The sequence below is a fragment of the Prionailurus bengalensis genome, chromosome E2, assembly GCF_016509475.1.
Source record: "Prionailurus bengalensis isolate Pbe53 chromosome E2, Fcat_Pben_1.1_paternal_pri, whole genome shotgun sequence".
Taxonomy (NCBI): domain Eukaryota; kingdom Metazoa; phylum Chordata; class Mammalia; order Carnivora; family Felidae; genus Prionailurus; species Prionailurus bengalensis.
The window spans coordinates 51817771-51841210 of record NC_057352.1 but is presented as its reverse complement, the minus strand read 5'-3'; the positions used below and the strand labels follow the sequence as shown (position 1 = coordinate 51841210).

General features: G+C 46.2%; 1 protein-coding gene across 1 annotated transcript in view; it reads left to right on the top strand.

Annotated features, from left to right (window-relative positions):
- The window catches only part of ADAMTS18 (ADAM metallopeptidase with thrombospondin type 1 motif 18), a 141571-nt gene extending 125096 nt beyond the window's left edge, over positions 1-16475 (top strand). The window contains exons 19-23 of the mRNA XM_043599387.1: positions 1439-1643; positions 4270-4455; positions 6410-6622; positions 8910-9057; positions 14465-16475. Coding sequence (XP_043455322.1) covers positions 1439-1643; positions 4270-4455; positions 6410-6622; positions 8910-9057; positions 14465-14580 — 868 coding nt within the window. The 3' untranslated portion in view covers positions 14581-16475. The remainder of the gene's footprint in view (positions 1-1438; positions 1644-4269; positions 4456-6409; positions 6623-8909; positions 9058-14464) is intronic.
- The last annotated feature ends 6965 nt before the right edge of the window (positions 16476-23440 follow it).

The following is a 23440-nucleotide window of genomic DNA, read 5'->3' as shown; positions in this document are numbered from 1 at the left end:
TCTTTACGTCCTACAAGATGCGAATAATTCTACAAATGAGGAATTGTTTTATTCTGGATTCTCTTTCTTTAACTAAGCTAATAGGGATGATGCAGTGTTTTAGAACACGTGTCATCTAGAACTCATGTGCTAAATTCTCTGGACTGAAGGGAAGATTTTTAATTTCACGCATCAGGCTGGTGGGAGAAACCAGAGGAGAACATTGTAGGACTAGTAAACGTGGCGGAAAGGCAAAGGCAAAACAGAAACGTTATTTGACCTCAGTGATGGTTTGTTTCTGGAAATGAAATTTAGAACACTGGTAAGCCCACATCAGTTTTAGACAGCACTCCTGTGACTGAAATGTGTAAGATCTTATCTCGCGGATCTTTTTTATGCCAGGCCTTCAAATCCTAGAATATCAATTAGTCGAATGCAGTGATCGGAAAGGTTACTAGTTTCAGTGCATCACCCTTCAAATTCACACCAAGTCTCAGCTGTGATAAAAGTGATCTGGCAATCTTTCTTTTTTTTTTTTTAAGTCTATTTTTATCTATTTTGAGAGAGAGAGAGCACACGGGAGAGGGGCATAGAGAACGAAAAAGAGAGAGAATCTCAAGCGAGCTCCCAGCTGTCACCACAGAGCCCGACGCGGGGCTCGAACTGACCAACTGTGAGATCATGACCTGAGCCGAGATCAAGAGTCAGATGCTTAACCAACTGACCCACCCAGGCGCCCCCACAGCAGTCTTTCAATAAAGAACACAAGGTTATGTCTCTCAAGCATTCATAAAGTTTAAGAGTAGCCAGAAAAGTTAGTTGGGGGAGGTGCGTACTTAGAAATGGCTACCTCTGAATGTGCCCCTGTCTCCTGCACGCATGTGTGATGCTTGTGCACACCTCCCCCCTCCCCTCCCGCAACCCTCCTTCCCTCTCCCGTCCCACCCCTTCCCCCTCTCGTTAATCACTCTTCCCTTAGTTTAACTGCTGTACTTTGTATTAATTTCTCTTGTGGCGAGTGTCACATAGTACTATCTTTGTTCACATGTCCACCTCATCACTGTGTTGTAGGCTCCTTAATGGAAACAATATTGCCTCGTTCATTTTTCCAAGCCTGATGCTTAGGAGAGTCCTTGGCACAAAGGGAAGACCCCAGTAGACTTGGCTGAATGAATGAATTGCTCGGGTCTCCAAAGGGTACACGTCTCTCCCCTTGCCAAGGGCAGGAATGTGTTTTTGCCCAAAAGCGTGTTGTGATTTCATGTGACTCCCTATCCCTGGGCCACACTAGCATAGGCTTCAAAACCTGTGGAAGAAGAATTATTCTGAACTGCACTTATGGGTTCTAAAATTGATGGAAGACTTTTATCAGGTGGTTAAATCTTAGGCGGTAACTGCTTTGAAAAGGATGGTCCAAAATCTTAGCTTCATTGGAAGTCATGTCGTTTTTCACTGCAAGCTGGAAGCCAGGCGAATGGAGCGTGTGCAGCAGGTCATGTGCAGGGGGCCAGCAGAGCAGGAAGATCCAGTGTGTCCAGAAGAAGCCGTTCCAGAAGGAGGAAGCAGTGTTACATTCTCTCTGCCCAGTGAGCACGCCCACTCAGGTGCGAGTCTGCAACAGTCATGCCTGCCCTCCAGAATGGAGCCTTGGACCCTGGTCTCAGGTAAGTGGGCACGAGTTGGAGTCATGAGTCTTGTTTCCTGTGGACAAAGAAAGTGGCAAAAACAGGGGTGTTGGCTCCCCCAGGAGGCACTCAGCTTTTATGCTTTCCTGGGCATCACACTGAGTTAGCGTGATGAGGCATTCTCATTTGTGTTTTTTGTGATTGCATCCTGTAGATTAGGAACCCATGCACAACATCTTAAGGTCTTACTTAGAAGTCTAGAGAGTAGAGTACTGGGGGCGCTCAGGCTAGGCTGTAGAGCACAGCTGGAAAGGATTGGAGTGTCCGTGGATTGGCAGACGAAATGGCTACTGATTTCTCCAAAGCACATGGAAAATGCAGATACAAAGAAGGTGGCGTAGGAAGGATATTCAACTCTTGCTTGGTGGGGAAGAGTCGCGGGGTTAGAGGGATACAGAGGGGAATCAGGCATAAAATGTCCTATTGTCACAAACTCTCAGTGAAAGGTAGAAAATCATGAAATCAGCTGAGGCATAGAGCCACCGGCCATTCACAAGTCAGAAGTGCTCAGTGGGGGCTCAGTTTGCCAAAGGTCCCCTCAGGCACAGCGTCTGGAAGCATCTTTGACTGTCCCAACTTGGGAGAATGATGCTACCGGCATCTACTTGATAGAGATAAACATCCCACACTGTAGGGGACAGCAGCCCAGTCTCTGCTAAACCACGGATGTCAAGCCAATTTTATGGAATAATCAAGAAGATGCAGTGCTTTCGTTGCCTGAACAATGAAGCCAGGTAGAAGTCTAGGACCACATTTCTACCATGCTTTCCTTCAGTGCATTATCCTGGAGTATTGATTTCTGATAAAGTATGGCAGTGTACTCACAAATCCCCCCCAGAGTTCAGACTGAGACTTTTTGTAATTATAGAACATGGGATTTTTAAAAATGTTACAACTCTATCTGTTAAGGGAGTAAGGAGCTAGTGGTGGGAAAGAATATCTTTGAGCATGTGTAGATATGCATTAAAATGAAGGAATGTATTGACTGATAGCAGAAGGCAAGTCTAAATAGGATACGGTATTATGTCTGGTCTCATTCTTTGCAGATAAGGAGGTACAGTTTACAAGAGGAAAATTCAAGGGCTGTTTTAGCCAAATGTGTCTGGTGGGCACGGGGACAAGAAATGGGGAACCAACAGTTCCAAATGGGACATCCCCAAAAGGAGCTTTAGTTCAGAATTTGCCCCACATTTGACATAGAAATATTTTGAGAGAGCATTTTATTTCCTTAGGTTTGTTTGCTTGGTTGGTTGTTTGCTAAGAGCACACGTGTTGAGAACATCTTCATGACTAATTTGGAAGGAGTTCTTCTGAATTTATTACTGCACCCTGTCCTCCTCTTAGAGACTGGGTCTCTGGAAACCCATTCTAAAAAACAAAAACAAAAACAAAAACAACAACTGAAGACGTAAGAATTCTGTTGGATAAGGACCAACCATTTAGAAATGTTGAACATGAATGAAGGAGGACTTGTTTAGTGGTGCAAAGCCCTGTCTGACACCAGACACGTTTGTCTGCCTGCCCCCTCTCCGCTTCCTGGCAGCTGTTTGATTATCTTAGTCAGGTTCTCGAAGGCTTTCTGAGTCTCAGACCGCCCTGCTGGAGAACGGGACCACAGCGGTGATCGCAGAGGGTTGGTAGAAGGTCGTGCGACAAAGAGGAAGATGCATCTATCACGTGGGAGGCATGGAATGGATGTGTCCTGCTGCTGTAGTTTGCAGATGATGAGAGTACCATCACCATCCGTCTCCCTGAAGAATGTGAAGAGCCAGAAGTCATGTTGATCCTCTGAGCAGGCTTGGAATTGTGCCCAGATGTTTACATATTGACAAAGAGCCAAGGCAAGAGAGGCGCATCTCATATGGCTCTTCTGAGCAGAAAAGAAGGCTGGGGAGGGGACATGTCCCTTGAGGGCAGACCCGACCTGGAGCCAACACCTTCTAAGTGACCTTGGAAGTTTTTTAAGTACTCATCTGAAAGCGAGGAGACTATTCCCCACCTTTTCTATGTCACAGGGTTCTTAGGAAGGTCAAGAAAGGCAGATTCATTTGCAGACATTTGCCGAGTGCCTATTTGTTTATTCCCCAATAGTTAGCACCGAGCCCTGCCTAGAGGCAGCCGATGAGTACGAACACGAAGAGGTGGACATCCCCAATCCATTTTTGTCAATGTCACAGTCGGTTGCTATTAGATGTGTACGCATATATCTATGATGCTTCTCAGCAGAAGCACAATAATCCTCCGTAGCCAGGTGCCCAGACCAATTCTGCCTTGTGCCAGACAGGACCACGGTTCTACCAAAGAACAGGCCACATACCATTCTCCAAGTGGCCACGTGTGCTGTGAAGAGAACACCTCGTCTCCGGACCCGGGCGACCAGCAGCTACTGGGCATTGAGAATGTTGACAACGATTGCCAACCTGCATGTAAGGCCTCTGCACGGAGGAAAGATCCCTCCTGCTGGCTGCAAGGGCCTTCACTGGGCATTTGGTTCTAAAGCTTCAAAATAGGTTTGCAAATACTTCACTAGTAGGTTCTCCGCATTCACCTGGAAGAAAATCATTTGCAACCAGCATGCAAATAAGCTTTGTTTTTCCACCTCTAGTGTTCCAAGACCTGCGGGCGAGGGGTGAGGAAACGCGAAATCCTGTGCAAAAGCCCCCCGACGGCAGAGGATCTCCCAGAGAACCTGTGCTCCAGCGCCCCGAGGCCAGAGTCACAGGAGGGCTGTGTCTTAGGACGATGCCCCAAAAACAACCGGCTGCAGTGGGTTGTCTCTTCCTGGAGTGAGGTAGGAGTTGAGATAGTACTCAGTTTGGAGCCTGATGTGAGGCTCAGTCCCATGACCCTGAGGTCATGACCTGAGCCAAAGTCAAGAATCACACGCTCAACCAACTGAGCCACCCAGGTGTCTCTTTATTTTCTGGGTTTGTTTTTTTTTTATATATATATTCAGCTCACCCACCAGCACCCAGATGATTAAACCTTCTTCCTGTTCCACACACATACCACAGGTGCCTACTCATTATCCATTCTTCCCTCTGACTCTTCGGCAAATCCTGACAAAGCACACACCGCATGGAACAGGCCTGTGTCCGGGCGTTTATGGCACCACAGATAGGGTATGCAAAGTGCTGTAGTGGGGGGGGGTCTGTAATTCCACTGGCAGAGCTTGGGGGCCCACCGGCCCTTCCGCCAAGAGGAGTCCTTGTCAGAAGAGACTTTCCAGGGAGCATGAGTCTGAAGGATGAGCAAGAATTGGGCAAGGGTGGGGTTGGGGGAAGGTTGTTCCCAATGGAGGGCACGCCCCAAAGGAGGGAGAGGTGAGAGGAGATAACACAGCCGGTATGACAGGATGAAGGTGGGGTGGAAGCTGAAAGCTTCATCAGGACCCCAGTGTCGGGGCCACTTAGAACTTTGAATGAAGTACAACAACGTGATGCAAGGCAGGCCACCCAAGGGGCAGGCAAGGCGCTCGTGGGGAGGTTGCTGTAATCGGGACACAGGATCAGAGCATTCCAGGGGTGGAGAGAAGCAGAATCTTCGAGCGTTCCAATGGAGGCCATTGCCACCTTCAGGCATCTGTGGGTGGAGGGGAGGTAGACCTGTGAAGATAGAAGTCTCCTGGGTTTTGGCTGGGGAAACTCGGGTGCACGCGCAGACATAGGCAACATGAGGAAAGACGCCAAGCCTGAAGTCTCTGTCAGTACCTGATGGGGTCAAGGTCTCTGCTGTGGAGGAGACTGGGTGAGGAAGACAGAGGCCGAGGATGAGATAAGGTCAATAGTGGGGATGGTGGGGTACAGTAGAGGCAGGGGGTCCAGCCCATTGGTGCCCTTTTGTTCCATGTAAATAGTCACACACATAGCAGTGCCTCCACTCTTCTTCCCATCCATTTTCGTTAAGAGACAGTATCGCCTAATAGCTCAATGCAGGGGTAAATCAGATGTCCCCCATTGGCACGCAGCCCTCAGTATTTGCTCCGGGGGTGACCCCGGGCCAGCCACTCAACATGGCAGAGCCTGGCTTCAGCGTCCACACAGTGAGGCCAACTGTCGCCCCTCCCTCACGGAGCTGTTGTGTGAAGTTCAGTGTCCTTCGTTGCTTAGGATAGTTACACCAAGTTGTAAGGACACCGATCCTTACCGCTTCCTTTCATCAAGGCTCCCTGTGTTATCCCACAATGCCATTTCACATACTTGAAACAAGGCTTCTCATCCTTCATCAGCCCTCATCCTTCTCTTTTTCCTGTAACACCGCTTCAGGCTGGAGCGCAGTCAAGTGAGAGGCAGGGTCAAGTACAGGACGAGTGATTTGGTACCTGGTGGTTCTTCCCACTCAGCCTTCTCGAACCCTCATCTCTGTGCCCCGCCTCCTTGTCACCAACTCCACGTCTTCAGAGAGGCCTGAGGTAGACCTGGACCCATAGATGACACACCCCACATGTGGACATCCACATGAACACTACAGAGAGCCCCTGTGCCCATCCTCTGCCCATCTGGTCTTTCTCTAGGAGTCAATCCGACATCCATATGGGTCCCATGGTGATGAGCTTTGAGACTTTGGGACAGTTAGCCCACATTCTTTAGTATGAGGGATGGGGTGGCTTTATCTTTAGGATCCTTGAGTGTGTGTGGTTGACCTGCCATAATCCCATCCCAGAATGTCACATGGGTGGCTCCTCTGCTTGGCAGACTTGACCGTGGAGCTCCACATACTTAATGCCTTTTTGTCCTGGCTTCTAGTGTTCGATGACCTGTGGTTTGGGCGTGAGGAAGAGGGAGATGAAATGCAGTGAGAAGGCCTTCCAGGGAAAGCTGATCACTTTCCCGGAGCGAAGGTGCCGCCATATTAAGAAACCAATTCTCGACCTGGAAGAAACCTGCCAGCGGGGGGCTTGTCCAGCCCGTCCTGAGTTCAGTGTGGCAGCTGGATGGTATTCATCGCCTTGGCAGCAGGTAAGCGCACCCAGGTTAAGGAGATGTATATTTAAGTGAGATTCCCAGAAAGGAGGGAGCCCACCGACCGTTGCTATTAGGGACCTGTCCAAAGGGAAAGAACAGAAACTCAAGTTCTGGAGGCAAAATGGTTTGTGATCTTTGGCCAGCTCCACCACCTGTGTGGTCCTGGGCCGCTTCCATAATCTGTGAGCTCTGGCTTTCACATCTAGAAAATCAGGATGACAATATCTTGCAGAGCTAATGTTTTTCGTGAGTACCTAATATAAAATATTTATACTGGGCTTGTCCCATGGTGCTAAATGTTCACTATTGCTGCTGCCTCACTAAAGTCTTCTGTATTTTATTTTGAGAGAGAGAGAGAGAGGGAGGGAATCCCAAGAAGTCTCTGTGCTGTCAGCGCAGAGCCTGATGCAGGGATCAAACTCATGAACCATGAGATCATGACCTGGGCCAAAATCAAGAGTTGGACGCATAACCTAATGAGCCACCCAGGTGTCCCAAATCTTCTGTATTTTAGAAACAGTGCTCAGCGTCTTGACTTCTTTGGTTTTTAGGTCATGTTTCTAATAATGTGATAATGGCTACCATTTGTCAAACAGCCTTGTTCATGGTGATTTCTGTCCCTAGGTTGTAGAAGAGGCAGGGAAAGCTCAGAGTTAGGCAATTCAGGCAAGGACACCCAGCTCTTAAGCCCATTAGATGTTAGAGGCACCTTTATCTCAGAAGACTTAGATGAAACTTTGGTTACAGTGGTTTGGTTCTGATTGGCTGGGATTGGTGTGGGAAGCGAAGGCTTAGAGATAAGCTGTGTTGGGGTCCTTACACCTTCCAACCAACAGATGTCATGTACATAGCCCTTCAAAGAACTTGCCAGCTTGAGAGGTACCACCCACCCCATCATTAAATATGGGGGTTGGGTGGGGGGAAATGTACATCTACAGATCTGTGTCTCTAAGTAGACATACATACACACTTAGGTATAATGATGTATGTGTGTGTCTGTATATACACATGCATCCACATGTCTTTGTAAGTACACATACACACATACATACGTATATGTAATGTGTGGGTCTACCTATGTGTATGGGAAAGGATCTGAGAACTAAACCATGGAGAAAAAGAAAGTAGCATGATCGTGTATCTCTAGTAGGCTAGACACCATGCTAAGCACTTTATATATTGCTATGGACTTCTTTTTCAAGTTTTTATCACCATTTACTCAAGAGATTGGGAATTTGATTCTCTTAAGATTATTTAGACAAAAGATCAGCAAACAATTACCAACTCTTTATAAATAAAGTTTTATCAGAACACAGTCATGCTTGTTTGTGTTTACATATTGCGCATGGCTGCTTTCATGCTACAAAGGCTGAGTAGTTGCAACAAAGACCACATGGCCCACGAAGGTGAACATATTGACTATCTTGACCTCTACAGAAAAAGTTTACCAACTTCTGGTTTAGATGATGTGATAATCCTATAGCTATATTTGAATTTGGTGCTAAAATCCAAAACTCAGTCTTTCCACTCCCACGTTTTTTTCCTTCCAAATACCAGTTCATATAATGATGCTTGTCCAGAATGAAGACTTCACCTATCTGCAAAATAAGAAAAAGAATGTAGTGAATTTTTAAAAGCAAAACAAAAAATAATCAGGGTAAAAGGGCTGTCTTGTTTTTCCCTGATATTATGTTATAAAATATCTTTCCCTATGTGTCTGGAAGAACTAAAAAAAGTTGATAGTCCTCGTTAGCCATCTATTTTTTTTTTAATTGAAAAGCAAAATCACTGACTTCTGGGAAACACCCACCCACTGTGCCAATTCAGAATTTGGCTGGCTACCGAGGGCATGGTTCCAAAGCTTCCTTGGATGAAGTATTATTTCCTTGCTGTCCTAATTCTGAACTATCTCTCCCCCAATACTGCATCTGCAGAGATTATCTGGAATTATTTAAATACCATGATGAGTTGCCTAGGTTTCTGCATTCTTACGGCAGCTTCCGTATTTCTGGAAGCTCTCTTCTTTATGAGTCACTTAACTGAAGACACATTCTCTGGGGCGAGATAGGCAGCATTCCAATCAGATCACCTAGCTCCTGTGTGTTACAACAACCGTGAACTTGAGCACACATACGGGTCTCTGGCCAGCTCCCATTTTGCCAGCAGGCCCCCTGGACATGGCATGAAGCATGGAGATCCCTTCTATTTGACATCACTGACCTCAGAAAGGACACCCTCCAGCCAAGTGTTGCTGACTCCTTCCTCTTTCCTTCTTGTGCAGTGCACGGTGACCTGTGGAGGGGGCGTCCAGACCCGCTCGGTCCACTGCATCCAGCAGGGCCGGCCTTCCTCCAGTTGTCTGCTCCGTCAGAAACCTCCCGTGCTACGAGCCTGTAACACAAACTTCTGTCCAGCTCCTGCAAAGAGAGGTAACAAGCCCTGTACTCCAGTCACTTTTACCAAATCGTCAGAGAGTTTTCCAAAACTCCATCGTACGTGCTTGTGCCGCTTATTCCTAGAACAACTCTGGGGGGCGCCATTCACATCACAATCTGTGAACAGTGCTGCTCAGAGGCATACGAGGCACAAATCTGGGGCAGTTCCTGCCCCAAATGCTTATTTGCATGCATGCGCAGGGAAAATCTAATTCTGTGCTAAGGCGTTTTAGCTATTCTTACTTTGAAAGGGGGAAACAGTCATCTTGCAAGTCCATTTTCTTTTAAAGTTATTTTCGAGAGAGTGTGCGCACACGTCAGGGACGGGAGAGAGAATCCAAGGCAGGCTCCGAGCTGTCAGGGCAGAGCCAGGTGCGCGGCTCACACTCACAAACCGTGTGGTCATGACCTGAGCTGAAGTAGGATGCTTAACCCACGGAGCCACCCAGGCGCCCACAGGTCCGTTTTTAAAAACTGTTTTAGTTGAACAAGCAAACGAAAAAGTAACCACCACGCACCAGCGACTGTACCAACCAGTGGGAATGCAAGCGTGAACAGGAACTGGGGACACGGGTGACGTTCCGTGAACATTCTTCCTCCTGGGACCCACCTTAGATGTTTCCTTTGTTACCGTCCATTTAAATGAAGTGCAGGTGTGCTGGTGGAAAAACGGGAAATTGAACGATCTGGGTGAACTGTGCTTCTTTTTCAGTAGCCCAACTCATTTTGAAGAAATCTAACACCAGGGAATAGTTCCTCCCCCCTAATCAGATTTCTTTGTGCTAAAGAATTATTTTCCACCACGGGCCTGCTGAGTTTGCTTTTCATCCGATCGCAGCTTTCTCAAGACTGCTTCACTTCTTACTCCGTGCTTCCCAATTTGTGGTGAATCAGATTCAGAACTGTCACTCAGATCCTCCCCTGTCCCTATCCCTTTGCATTTTATCTCTAAGACCCTTCGCTCCAGGCCCTGGGCATCAATTTTCCCTCCTCTGTACGCTCTCCTTATCTGAGGCTTGCAACCAGAGAGAAAACTAGCAAGATAGTAGCTGCTCAGAGCCCTGTCACCTCCAGGGCATTGCTGGAATTCTACAAACCCGCAGGTTTTCCAAGCAGACAGGTTAACGGGGGAAAGAAACACACCTTTTGAACAAGTAGTCCTGTTCTTGCAGACTGTCTCCTCCTTTCTTCCCCATCGGTGATTGCTCCTTTCTCCCCCGTTAGTCAGATGGCCCCAGACAAACCCACACGTGGACAGAATCAGAAGTGCAGGCCCCTTACGTACTCAGAGAGAGAATAAAGGACAATGGTCCATCATGCACATTGCTCAGCAGTTCTCTCCTGGGCAGGAGTTCAAGGGGAGGAGAGCCAAGACATATGTTAGGTCCAAGATGAGTGGGGAGGCCCTTGGTGTCATTATCTTACTCGTCCGGCACCGTGCCCGGCCCACCATTGGTGCTCAATGTGTGTTAAAAAAAAGATTGTGCATCAAGCACGGTGAGGTTCTCTACTTCACTCAAAGCTGGGTCACTAAGCACCTGCTCTATATCCCTAGCATTCTTCTAGGGACAAAAGAACAAGGCAACATCCTGTTCTTAAGCTACAAAGAGTCAGTGTCTCAGAGGAGGAGGAAGCTGCAACAAGAAATCTAAGTGGAGTGTTTACCAGTGTTATGATGGAGGTCGGTTCTTCATGGGTTGCAGGGATGGGGGCCGTGACAGATGACGGTATGAAAAAGGTTTATTAGAAGGACCTCTCTCCTTGCCTCTGGACTAAATCAGGTTTCTCTAGGCAAGAGGAGTCAAGTAAGAAGGCAGGTATGAAAGACACAAGCCTAGGTGTTTCTTCTTGGCCACGGTTGTGGCCTATGGTTTTACAAAGTTGGAGGCCACCTCCCGCCTCCCCCAGGGAGAGTGCCATGCCCAAAGTACTGCCCGGTTCATCTTCCTTCTTAAGTCACTGGCAGGGTGACCATGGGTGGAATTTGAGTGTGTCTTCTGGTAGTGAATTTCCAACGAAGTAAGTCAACGAGAGAAAGAAATACCATATGATTTCACTCACATGTGGAATTTAAGAAACACAACAGATGAACATATGCGAAGAGGGTGGGAAGAGAAGAGAGGGAAACCAACGACGAGAGATGTTTCACGATAGGGAACAGACTATGGGAGGGTGGAGGGAGGTGGGAGGGGATGGGCTTTAAGGAGGGCACTGGGCCTTGTAGCTAAGTGATGAATCACTGACTTCTACTACTAAAACCAATATTGTACTGTATGTTTACTAACTAATATTAAAATTTTTAAAAAGGAAAAAAAAAATTAGTGGGCAGTAAGTAAATCCATGGTGACCAAGGAAAGAAATGGTAATACTTTGAACCTCCTCTGAGACTCCCATGATGGGCCATGCACACCCATGGGCAAGGTTTTAAACTTTCTGAGCTATTTATAAAATGGAGAAATGCTGCTACCTTAAGATATTGTGGAGAGTTTTTCACATTTACTGTGAACCAGGAACTGTTCTGGTGTCTGATTGTAGATAGAATGATGAACAGAATGGGCAAAGCTTCCACTCTCCTCTCTGGAAACAGACAACAAACCAGTAAGTATACAATGTCAGATGGTAAAGTAGAAAATAAAACTTAAGCAGAGTATGGAGCACAAGAATGACTGGGGTGAGGAGGAGGAGGGAAAACCCGTTCAGATGGGCTTGGCACGCAAGGCCACCTGGATGATGCGATATTTGAACAGGGACCTAAAGGCAGGTGAGCTAGGTGTGTATCTAGAAGGATAGTGTTCCTGTCAGAGGGGAGAGCGCATGCAAAGGCCCTGAGGCAGCAATGTGTGAATCTGATCAGGGACAGCAAGACACCTGGAGTAGGATGTAGAAAGCAGACAGGAGTGAGGTGATTAGCTGAAGCTTGTCCTGGAAGCCTTGTCAGTCATTGGAAGGACTTGAGATTTAACTCCAACTGAGGTGGAAGCTGATACTGAACTTCAAGCCCAGTAGCAGTGGGATCTGACTTGTGGGAGGATCACCCGCAGTTACCCAGAGAAGAAAGAGCACAGGGCCCAGGGCCGAAGGAGGACTTGTCTACTCTTGTTCGGGAGAAGTTCCCACTGGAGCAGTGGCACTCGTGGGAGTGGTGGGGTGCCAGGAAGATTCTGAAGATTGAGCTTATAATATTTGTCAGTTGTTGGCATGAAGGATGGGAGGCAAAGAAAGAGGGCACCAAGGCCATCCTCAGCATAAATAAAATACCTGACTGATTAACAGCTCCGATAACCAGTGATTAGTGATCAGTATCCCAACCGTAATGAAACACAGGGCTCATATCGACGGCACAGTGATACGCCCCACTTCTGCTTCCGGACATACCTTGAGCTTATAGCACTAGCTGCAGAAGCCTGCTGAAATCCCATTCTTCTCCCAAGAGGGGTCCATAAACCGTGCAGTTAGGACCGTGGTGTTAGTGGCCTGTTTTGGTCCTGATGCCGTGTCTCTGCAACTGAAACAGAAGCTGACTCAGATGTGCATTCTGAGTGAATGGGCTCCATGCTAATTGATTGGGGTATAAGATACTGTACAAGTATATATTTAAAATAATGGATGTAGCTACATCTATATGTGTACATATAGGCAAACAGAGTTTGGATGGGTCTTCATCTCATGTCTGGCTTGGATCCCTCAGGTAACAGACGCCACACCCTTCTCCTACCAGCGGCACCCCTCCCCCACCCCTGGTGGCCCCATGTCAGTACCTATGACCATTCTTCTAGACGCTCAGGGCAAAAAGCTTATCACCATTCTTGATTCTTCTTTCTTCTCTCGTACCTTTACCATCCTGCCAGAAAATTCTCTAGACTCTAGCTTCAAGATATATCCAGGAGTTATTGAAAAGGAAAAAAAAAAAAAATCACTGCTACTTCTCCTTTATAGCCAAGTTGAGACTTTGAACTGGTTGTTTCAGCTGTAAAAACGAATGTGTTCAACAAATACTTCTTGAGCAGCTACTCTGTGACAGGCACTAAGCCTTGGGAATAAAGTAATGAAAACAGTAGGCAAAATCTCTGCTCTCAAGGATTTTACATTCTAGAGAGGAGCCAGATAATAGGGAGGCACAGGATATGATGAGTGCTCATAGATCACTGTAGAAAAATAAAGCAAGGTAAGGAGTGGGGAGGGCTCTCTGGGAGGCCACAGAGCTTGCTGCTTGTAAGAGGGACTCTGGGAAGGCCCTACTGTCAGTGACCTTTGAGCAGAGACTTGGGATCCTGGGAGAAACCGCATTTTTCCTGGCATGATGGGCCATGAGCCAGGTGGCCCGTGTCAGGGAGGGAAGAGAGGAGGAAGAGGAGGTCAAGTGTTAGTGGAGAGACCAGTTGTCAGCCATCGTAAGGACTAAACCTTTCATTCCGGGTGGACAGAGGGGCCAAAGGGAGAGTTTAGGGCTGAGACCCAGTATGAACCGACATACATTTTCAAAGGATCAGTGGGGAGACTAAGGGATGGGGGTCCAGTGGGTGCATTTTAGGCAGAGGAATGAAGGCATGGGGAAGGAGGTGTATGCAGTGCTGAATCACAGGGAGACAGGATACAAATCAGGAGCAATGGGAAAAAGAAACAGGAGAACGGAGAGCATTGCGTGCCATGTCCCAGGGCCCAGAGCAGAGCCGTTGCAGGAGGAATGTGGAAGGGACGTGGATGGGTACCTATGGGCAGTGTGGGGCTTGGGGCCAGGTGTCTCTCAAGCCTGGCATGGAGGAAGGGGAAAACACTTCGAACCATGAAGGAAAAGTATTTAGGGTAGACCATAAATACTTTTTTCAAGTCAAAACTCCTTGAGAATCCAGTACAACAGCGAGGCCCTGACCCTAAAATGGACACGGCCCTCCTGGTTGGGAATCCCCGATGCCCAGTGTGCTCCGTCCAGCCCGTAATCACACGGGTTAACAACAGACGTCAGAAAGGATTGGTGTTGACTTCAGTTCACTTAACTGCAATTTGACTGTGGGATTTGTTTAAATCAACAGAGTGTTGCAGCTGGGCCTCAAATCCAGGTGTGCTGACCCCCAGTGTATTAGACCAAATCGCAGCCCAACCCCTAACACACTGTTCTAGGGATGCAACGTGTAGCTCCCAGGCTACTGGGAAGGATCACCCATGAATCTCTGGCTGGAAAGGGCGTGGCTTTTTTTTAAACACCCATCCCCCCCACCTTAACATTTAGCTAATGGTCACAGCCCCTTTTGATGTCTTAATCCCGCTTCTCCCACCCTCCCAGCCAAATCCCAGTATATAACGAGCAGAACCATTCAGAGACAAAAAGCATGCGGGCCCTCACCTTAGAAAAAAGGCTAAGCTCTCTTTGATGGTGTTAAATTTTTTTTTTTCCTCACTCCAGAAGATCCATCCTGTGTAGATTTCTTCAGCTGGTGTCACCTCGTTCCTCAACATGGCATCTGCAACCACAAATTTCACGGTCATCAGTGCTGCAAATCCTGCACGAGGAAGAGCTGACCTTGATGCCCTCCCTAACACCGCAGGGCCAGGGTCTCACCTCTCACCTCCGGAGCTCGAAAGCTGAACCCTGCAGACCACTCCTGCATGGCTACAGCAGCCCCCGGGGAGCTGGCTCTCAAGAACAGACAGGCTCCTTCTCCAAGTCACCAAAGCACACAGTACTCCGAAGCACTTGAAGATGGGAAGCGAGGACCCATCTGACTTCCAAGAGAAATGACAAAAGAGCGTTTTTGATTTGCACTGTTACAGGAAAGAGGTGATGAGTCACATTGAGATATGTCACCTTTTAATTTTGACGAAGAATCTGGTCAACTCTGGGAGAGACACCCCCCCCCTTCCCACCGTTCTTGAACTTTCGAGTGTTCCATGGCAAGGACATCTGTTTCGAAACGGTTCTTGAAGACTTAGATCCAAGACTGAGCCTTGGAGCAATCAAATACGGATGGAACACCTTGCTTAACCGTTATTCGGAGCTCACAGTTGGATGGACGCTGTGGCCAGCCCGAACTCGGTTACACAGGAAGCCAAATGGTGCTCATAACTGTGCTTGCTGCTGGACCAACAAGCTTCACGTTATGTTTATTCAGTGTGCGTGTGTTGTTTTTATTATTTTGTTCAAAGTATATCCTGCTTATAGAGAGTCTCCAAGACTAAAATTTACAACTTGAAAAGTGTTCCGAGGAATATTCTGAAAACAGGGCAACTTGGACTATTAAAGAAGATCTCCGTTGAATTGAAAGTACGATCTGAAAAAAAAAAACCCACAAAACTTACATCAAAGGCCAACGTTGACGTCCCACACATTCTATGAACCTCGTAACTCTTGGTGCTAGCTGAACAAGGACACGGAGCCTCAAGTCTGCTCTTTGGGAATCAGAATTGGTGAGGTGTTCATTTCTGGTAAAAAGCGAGGAGGAGCTAAGTAGCAAAATCACAGTGTTAGACGATCATTTATAATGTTCCCTACATATCATCAGGGCTGCTTGGAAAATTAAAGACCACTTGTGGTTTTTCTCCTAACTGTCATGTTTAAAATTTCCCTAAGATTTAGTTAACAACAAGAAAAGAGTGGCAATAGAAAACCCATCTGTCTTCTTGCCATGTTAATATTAATAAATCATAAGCCAAGACCCTTCAATAAATACGAATATTTTATAATCTTACAGATGATATTTTCAGTCATCGGAAGCCAGCTGTTGATAGGCATTAATGAGCTTAAAATTGTTCTCAGTTGGAAAATACCACACTATTTTGCCAAAACCAAAGTGACTTACAAGATGGGAGTCCTTCTGTAATTTTTTGAGATGTGGTTAAAAAGGGCATATTTATATAATTCCACGCTATTCCTCAGTTTCTTTGATGAATGGAACCCAATTTTACTGCTTTCTCAAGTCTCAATTCAAACAGGGTTTGCCAGCTCAGCACCACCAACTAGACAGTGGTTTGTTAAATTTAGAACATCCTTCGTTCCCATTCTAATTAAAATCATGCCTTCATGAATCTCAGAGAAATAATTATTGAATAGTCTCTCAAACCACTTGGCTTGGCCTAGAGTAGCAGCCATTTTATCATCAAAAAAATATAGTTCCACATCCCCACCCCCTTGCCCTCTGAAAAATTGCAAATTATTCATTTCTTTATATAATGATCATTTTATTATTTTATGGAAAAATTAATTTATTAATAGCCTATTCTTATGTGTTCTCACTTGCTTCTCTAAGTGATATTAATTCTGAGGAAAAATGATGAATAAAACAATGGGTTATAGAGAAAAGTCAAAATATATGTGTAATATTTAATTATTTTATAAGTTTTATAATAAAGTGTTCTGTTTATCTTTGAGATTTGTTAAGTTCTTGAATAAATTTGAAGTCAAGTTACTTCCAAGATGATTTAACTGTGTAAGTGTTGATTAGGAATTTCAGAGAGTGGCTTTGCAATGAAAGGTAAGACACTCATTAATTGGTTCTTCTTGCTTGTGTATAAGAAAATTAGAAACCACCAAATGCCAGAGGGAAAGAGAGGAAGATTTACCAATTTTTTTTAAAAATTTTTTTTAACGTTTATTTATTTTTGAGAGAGAGAGAGACAGAGCATGAACGGGGGAGGGCCAGAGAGAGAGGGAGACACAGGATCTGAAGCAAGCTCCAGGCTCTGAGCTGTCAGCACAGAGCCCGACGCGGGCTGGAACTCACAGAGCAGGAGATCATGACCTGAGCCGAAGTCGGTCGCTTAACCGACTGAGCCACCCAGGCGCCCCAAGATTTACCATTTTATGGAGATACTCAGTTATTGTTTTCCTGCTCTAATGCTGTTTCAATGTTTGTGGAAACCATCCAAGTTAGCTAGGTAAACCTACCATAAGTATAGTTGGTTTTCTCTCTCCTTTGTTTTTTGCATTTGAATAGCATTCTGGTGAAGCCTTTCTTTTTGCAAAAAAAAAAAAAGGAGGGGAAGGAAGGAAAAAAATCTGGGCACAGTCCATCCAGTTGACCTGAATATATAATATTTTCCCTACATATGTGATTTTCTGTATCTATACATATACACATATATATTTGTATGTGAATATATGTGTATGTATGTGAATCACTTAGGCATGCAGATCTTTAAGAGGATTTTAACATGAATTATTGCTATCTGCCAATGGTTAAGAATGAAAAAGAGAATAGATGGCATGTGAAAATAGCAAAAGAGAGGGGCGCGTGGGCGGCTCGGTTGATGAAGCATTCCACCTCGGCTCAGATCATGATCTCATAGTTTGTGAGTTCAAGCCCCCCTTCGGGCTCTGTGCTGGCAGCTCAGAGCCGGGACCCTGCTTCCGATTCTGTGTCTCCCTCTCTCTCTGCCCTTCCCCTGATCGATCTCTGGCTCTCTGGCTCTCTCTCAAAAATAAGGTATTCTTGTACCTTTTGGTAATAAAAGATTAATGAAAGCAACCATATATTTAGTTTTTAGAGGACTCCAGGGACTTTATACATGTGTGTTATCTCTTTTCATCCTCACAACACTCTAGGAAGATAACTATTTTTTTCCCTTTGCAGACAAGGACTCTGGGATTCAGAGATCACATATTTCATCCAAGGTAGCCAGAAGAGTAAGCTCCATAAAAAACAAACACTTAAATTGCTCATTTCAGTTAAAGATAGTCACTGTAATTGGTTTAGATCTGGAAAAAAATTTCCTATCTGGAAAAAAAAAAAAAATCCTCAGCGAGAACAGGGGAACTGTTCAGAGTTCCTCGGCAACATTCAGGTTAGCATCACCAAGCTGAAGATAAAGCTGGAATTTTCTGTCACTAAGAGGATTTTTATCTTTAATCCTCATTGACATTTGTGCATGGCAAAGGAAAACTGTACCTATTTAATCGTCCCTTTTCCTGATAGACACGGAGAATCACGATGTAAGTGACTTTTGTTCAGATTTGTGTGTGTAGAGAAGCCGTTGCCAGATGCAGTATCCAGAATGCATCTTTCTGTGTTCAGTTATTTAGGCCAAGGAATGGCAAACTGCCTCCCCTCTGCACATAACCACCATCCTGTCCGAACGCTACAAAGCCGTACCTGCAAGCTAAATCGTTTTCCTAAACTGTCTTTAGTGTGGGACACAGTTGAGTTCATAATCAGGTCATTTAATAACAAGAAGTGTTTACCTAACTGCTGGTTGTTTTAACGGACTTGGAGGTTCAAAGATGGTTCCTCGCATCCTAACTGGGCTGAAAAAGAGGCACTAGTGTCTAGGAAAAGGAAACCCTCTAGGCCATGTCTCCCCAGTCCTCCTGTTGCTTTCCACCCCTCTTTCCTCCTTCCCTGCATTGCCTTGGCCTCCCCGTGGCGGCTGCCTCTATCCCATTCAGGTTAGGACATCACCTGACATGACCTAGGGTGGCGCCATGATGCCGATACCGCGTGCCGGACCACTCAGGATGAACACTTGGCACTCCGTGGCCCTCCATTCTATGGCGAACAGACTTTCTAAACTGTGCGGTACAGAGTGCTACTTTCACGGTGATAAATAAAAGTTAACCGAGCCCTTGAGAAACGGTCTTTGAAGGTGAACCAGGGCCAGAGGCTGTTCCTGCTGGAGACGAGGCCCAGACATGTCTCTCCCGCTGACTGACTCCCTCCTCTCTCTTCTTTTTATGTGGCTGGAGCACAGGAAGGACCGAGCAGCCCCGTCTTGTCAGAAGGCCAAGCCGGCCCCACTGTATTTTAGCACAGTCCTCTGTTCCATATACCACGAGGCTGAGTGTCTCCCCTTTCTTGGAAAGAGCGTTTTCTCTCCCCAGCCCCATCCCTTTTAAAAGCCAGGTTGGATATAGATTAAGTCTGAGGACAATAGTTTCTAAATAATTAACCACATGACAATCACTTAAGGATATTTGATACATTCCCAGACCCCATTCCAGAAATGTTATTAATTGGAGGAGCAGGGCCTGGGAATTTATATTTTACAAGGCAGTCGGGTTTCTCCAAGGAAAAGCTAGTTTTGGAGCCAGTGGTCGAGGGCAAATAAAGAAAGTTCCTTGGGTCTGTCTTCCTTGGGCACAAGAGTTCCCTCACTACAATGCCCTCTGGTGCAGCTCCGCGGTGGCCTGAACTGATCTCGGCCAATAAGAAAGGGGGTTTGCCTGCTCTCACCTTCTGTGTATTTCACCTGGGAAACTCTTGGGCCTGGAAATTGTGGGTCAAGAAGGGGACTCACAGGCAAGGACCAGTTCCCTGGTCATCTTTGTCTCAGTTTCTTTTTAGTAGTATTATTTTTTAATGTTTCTTTGAGAAAGAGAGAGAGCTACAGAATCCAAAGCAGGCTCCAGGCCCTGAGCTGTCAGCACAGAGCCTGACGCGGGGCTCAATTCAGGAGCCCTGAGATGGTGACCTGAGCCGAAGTCGGACGCTCAGCTGACTGAGCCACTCAGGACTCCCTGTCTAGGTTTCTTATTCCCAACCAATGAGGGTAGCCCAGAGCAGGGTTTGGTAGCCCAGAGCGGCCGGAACCGCGGTGTTGAGGGGAATCGTCCATTTCTCTCGGGCAAGCACTCACATGCAAGAACTAGTTACTGTGTTTTTTAACCAACAGAGACAACAGAGAAGCCAATGAAATCCCCATTCGAAAGTGCCTTGTGGCAAATGACTCCCAGGGCCTCGTGTGCACGTGCACAGAGAAACCCTCAGTGCGTGAGGAATAGTGCTCATGAGATCCAGAGTCTAGGCAGAAAGAAGACTTCCATCCTATTTCCCGCCGGGTCACTGTGTGCCAAGAGGTGGATTCATCACTTTGATGAATCAAGGCCGGCTGTCACTTGCTTACAAATTGCCAGAGATGCTGTGGCTGACTCCAGCCAATGGAAATGGTGACTTCGGCTTGGGTCCAACAGGAGAAAAAGACAAAGCCCTTGGAAATGTCAGGAAGGGATGCTACAGCAATGCCTTCAGCCACACTGAAGCATAAACAAGGTAATACCATGGTCCCTCAAACTGTGCTGTTGCACATGGGCCTCTGATTTTTCTTAGTGACTCGTTAAGGTGCAGGCTTGTTGCTTTCTTTTTTCCATACTGGCTCCAGGTCCTTAAAATGAACTGTCTCTTTATATGTCTGCAGAGTCCTAAACCAATAGAGGCATAATTGTCACTGTACCCAGCAAGCTTCTTCCCTTGTTAGGATGCCCACATTGTCTAGGGTTTTTATTACTCGCAGATAGGTCTGCTGAGGGGGCAAACGCTTCACGTTTTCTTAGAGGGGAGTATCTCTTTTCCTGCCAAAGGCCTCTCTGACACCGTGACCCTCACCCTGGTGGAGTCTGGCTTGCCTACACTAACATTTTCTTTTGCACGGTTTTGCTATCCAAAATATATTCCCTTTTTCAGGAAGCATTGATTGCGCACCAACTCTGCCATGAGATCCGAACACACGAAATAGATTCGTTCCTGACCCCTGGGGACGGACTGGTGTTTGAAAACATGGGATGCTCATCCATACAATTAGGCAACGGCCCAAGGTCATACAGTCCTAAGATTGTTTTTTTTCTTAACTCCTCGCTTTTACCCTCAACCCCAGTCACTATTTGATAATGTGTGTTTTTAGGCTGTGTTCGTGCCACAAAGGATATGATCCTATCACATGCGTCAATCAGGATCATGCAGACTGCAGACTTTTTTTCCCCCTTCAAAAATAATAAAGTCCCCAAATTAGAGCATTAAGTAGAGAGTGGCCCACTTGCAAATTATTGTATAGGAATTAAGGAGGGCGCCAGGGAGGCTCAGTCAGTTGAGTGTCCGACTCTTGGTTTTGGCTCAGGTCATGATCTCACAGTTCATGAGATGGAGCCTCGCATCGGGCTCTGCATGGACAGTGTGGAGCCTGCTGGGGATTGTATCTCCCCCTTTCTCTCTGCCCCCTCCCCTGCTTGCTCACTCTCATTCTTGCTCCCTCCAAATAAACATTGAAAAAAAAGAAATTAAGAACTAGAAGAAGATTTCAGTATTTCTCTCTCTCTCTCTCTCTCTCTCTCTCTCTCTCTCTCACAGAGGTAGACATGGAGAACCAAATATTTGAGGGCCTTTCCTAAAATTATGCAGTGAGTTAATGCTAAGTCTAGGTGTAAAGTCAGTTATAGTAATTTTCATGCAAGTACACTTTCCACTGTGTTGTAAAATACTGATTTTTTTTTTTTTTGACAGGCAAATGCTTTTATTGCATTTAAGGACAATTTCAATGAGTAGTAAGTTTCAAATAGAAACCTGATAAGAAACATTGCTGACTTCATGTGCTATAAACTTACATTCCCCTCCCCCCAAAGAAATACGTACTTCAGAACCAAGAGAAGCGTAACAAATATTGTCATATTTCCTCTATGTAGGACAAAGGTGACCTCCTAAAAGTAAGAGTTGTTACAAATATCTGACTCCTTCCCTCTCCAATAGTCTGAGCCATTACTTTGCCTTGAACTATGAATTAAGAATGATGTTGGGGGCGCCTGGGTGGCTCAGTTGGTTAAGCGTCCGACTTCAGCTCAGGTCATGATCTCACTGTCTGTGAGTTCGAGCCCCATGTCAGGCTCTGTGCTGACAGCTCAGGGCCTGGAGCCTGATTTGGATTCTGTGTCTCCCTCTCTCTCTGCCCCTCCCCTGTTGATGCTCTGTCTCTGTCTCAAAGAAAAAAAATTTAAAAAAGAATGATGTTGAAGGTCACAAACTCTGTAAATATACTAAAAACCACCGGATTGGACACTTTATTTTTTTAAATTGTTTATGTTTATTTATTTCTTAAAGGGGGGGGTGTGGAGAGGGGCAGAGAGAGAGGAGAGAGAGAATCCCAAGCAGGCTCCACACTCTCAGCACAGAGCTCAACACGGGGCTTGATCCCAAGAGTCGTGAGATCACGACCTGAGCTGAAATCAAGAGTAAGATGCTTGGCCAACCGATCCACCCAGGTGCCCCCAGATTGGACACTTCAAATGGGTATATTTTATGGCATGTGAATTCTATCTCCATAAAGCACTTTAAATTAAAAAATAAGCAAGGTGGTATGAAGACAGTGGAGTAGGATCATAGAAAGATAGGGAGGGCAGAGACCTGGTCTAATCAGGACACACACCCCTTGGCACAGCAACCCACAAATAGGAGGGCTATCACAACCGCAGAGGCCCTCCGTGAGGAACTGAGGGGTCTGAGCCCCAAGTCGGTCTCCCAAGCCCCGCGAACCCACACAGGGAAGATGAGCCCCCATCACATCTACTTTGAGAACCAGCAGGGCTAATGTCAGGGAGAGCCAGAAGGGACACCGCCCTTAAAGGGCATCTCCACAATCTCACCCAGTCCTAGGGCAGAGGCAGCAGTTTGAAAAGCACCTGGGTTATGCATGAAGAAACATCACTAATTTTAGGGCACGTACCAGAAGGATCCGTTGGAATGTTCACCAGGGACAGAAGTGCTGGTGGGTACCATTTTTTCTTCATTCCCCTTCTACCCAGCTGGGCCCATTTCTGTCTCTTTCCATCTGTTGTGCTAGCACCCTGTGCCCTACCCAACTGGCCTACCTTGGGTGGCTCCCACCAAGTGGGTAGCCTCAGCCAGCACTGATGTTCCCCCACCCCAGTTGACCAGGCTTGCTTACCAGCATGCTCAGAGAAGTCCAGGCCTCACAGACATCCACCCTGGGGAACAATCCCACATAGCAGTGAGTCTGCACCAATCATGAGCCAACCACAACAGGGAGGTACATGAACACACATAGGGAGCACAGCTGGCTCAAGTGACAAGGGGGAAATTGTGCTACTGGGAACCATGGGACACCTTCTTCAAGATCAGGAGACGTAACTCATCTACTAAGTACATAGAAAAAAACACAGAGAGGCAGGCAAAGTGAGGAGACAGAGGACTGTGTTCCAAATGAAAGAACAAGAGAGAACCTCAGAAAAAGAACCGTATGAAAGGGAGACAGGCAATCTACCTAATAAAGAATTGCAAGTAAAGGCCATCAAGATGCTCACTGAACTTGGGAGGAGAATGGGTGAAAACAGTGAGAACTTCAACAGAGATGCAAAATGTGAAAAAAAAAAAGCCATTAAGAGCTGAAGAATATTATAACTGACGTGAAAAATACATAGAGGGAATAACAGCAAATTGGATGATGCTGAAGAATGGATCAGCGATCTTGAGAATAAGATAGGAGATAACACCCAATCAGGATAGAAAAAACAATTAAGGAGTATAGTTTAAGGAGCTCTGGGACAACATCAGGCAAGCTAACGTTCACATTAGAGGGGTTCCAGAACGAGCAGAGAGTAAGGGACAGAAAACTTATTTGAAAAAGTAATGTCTGAAAACATCCTTAACCTGGCAAAGGAAACAGACAC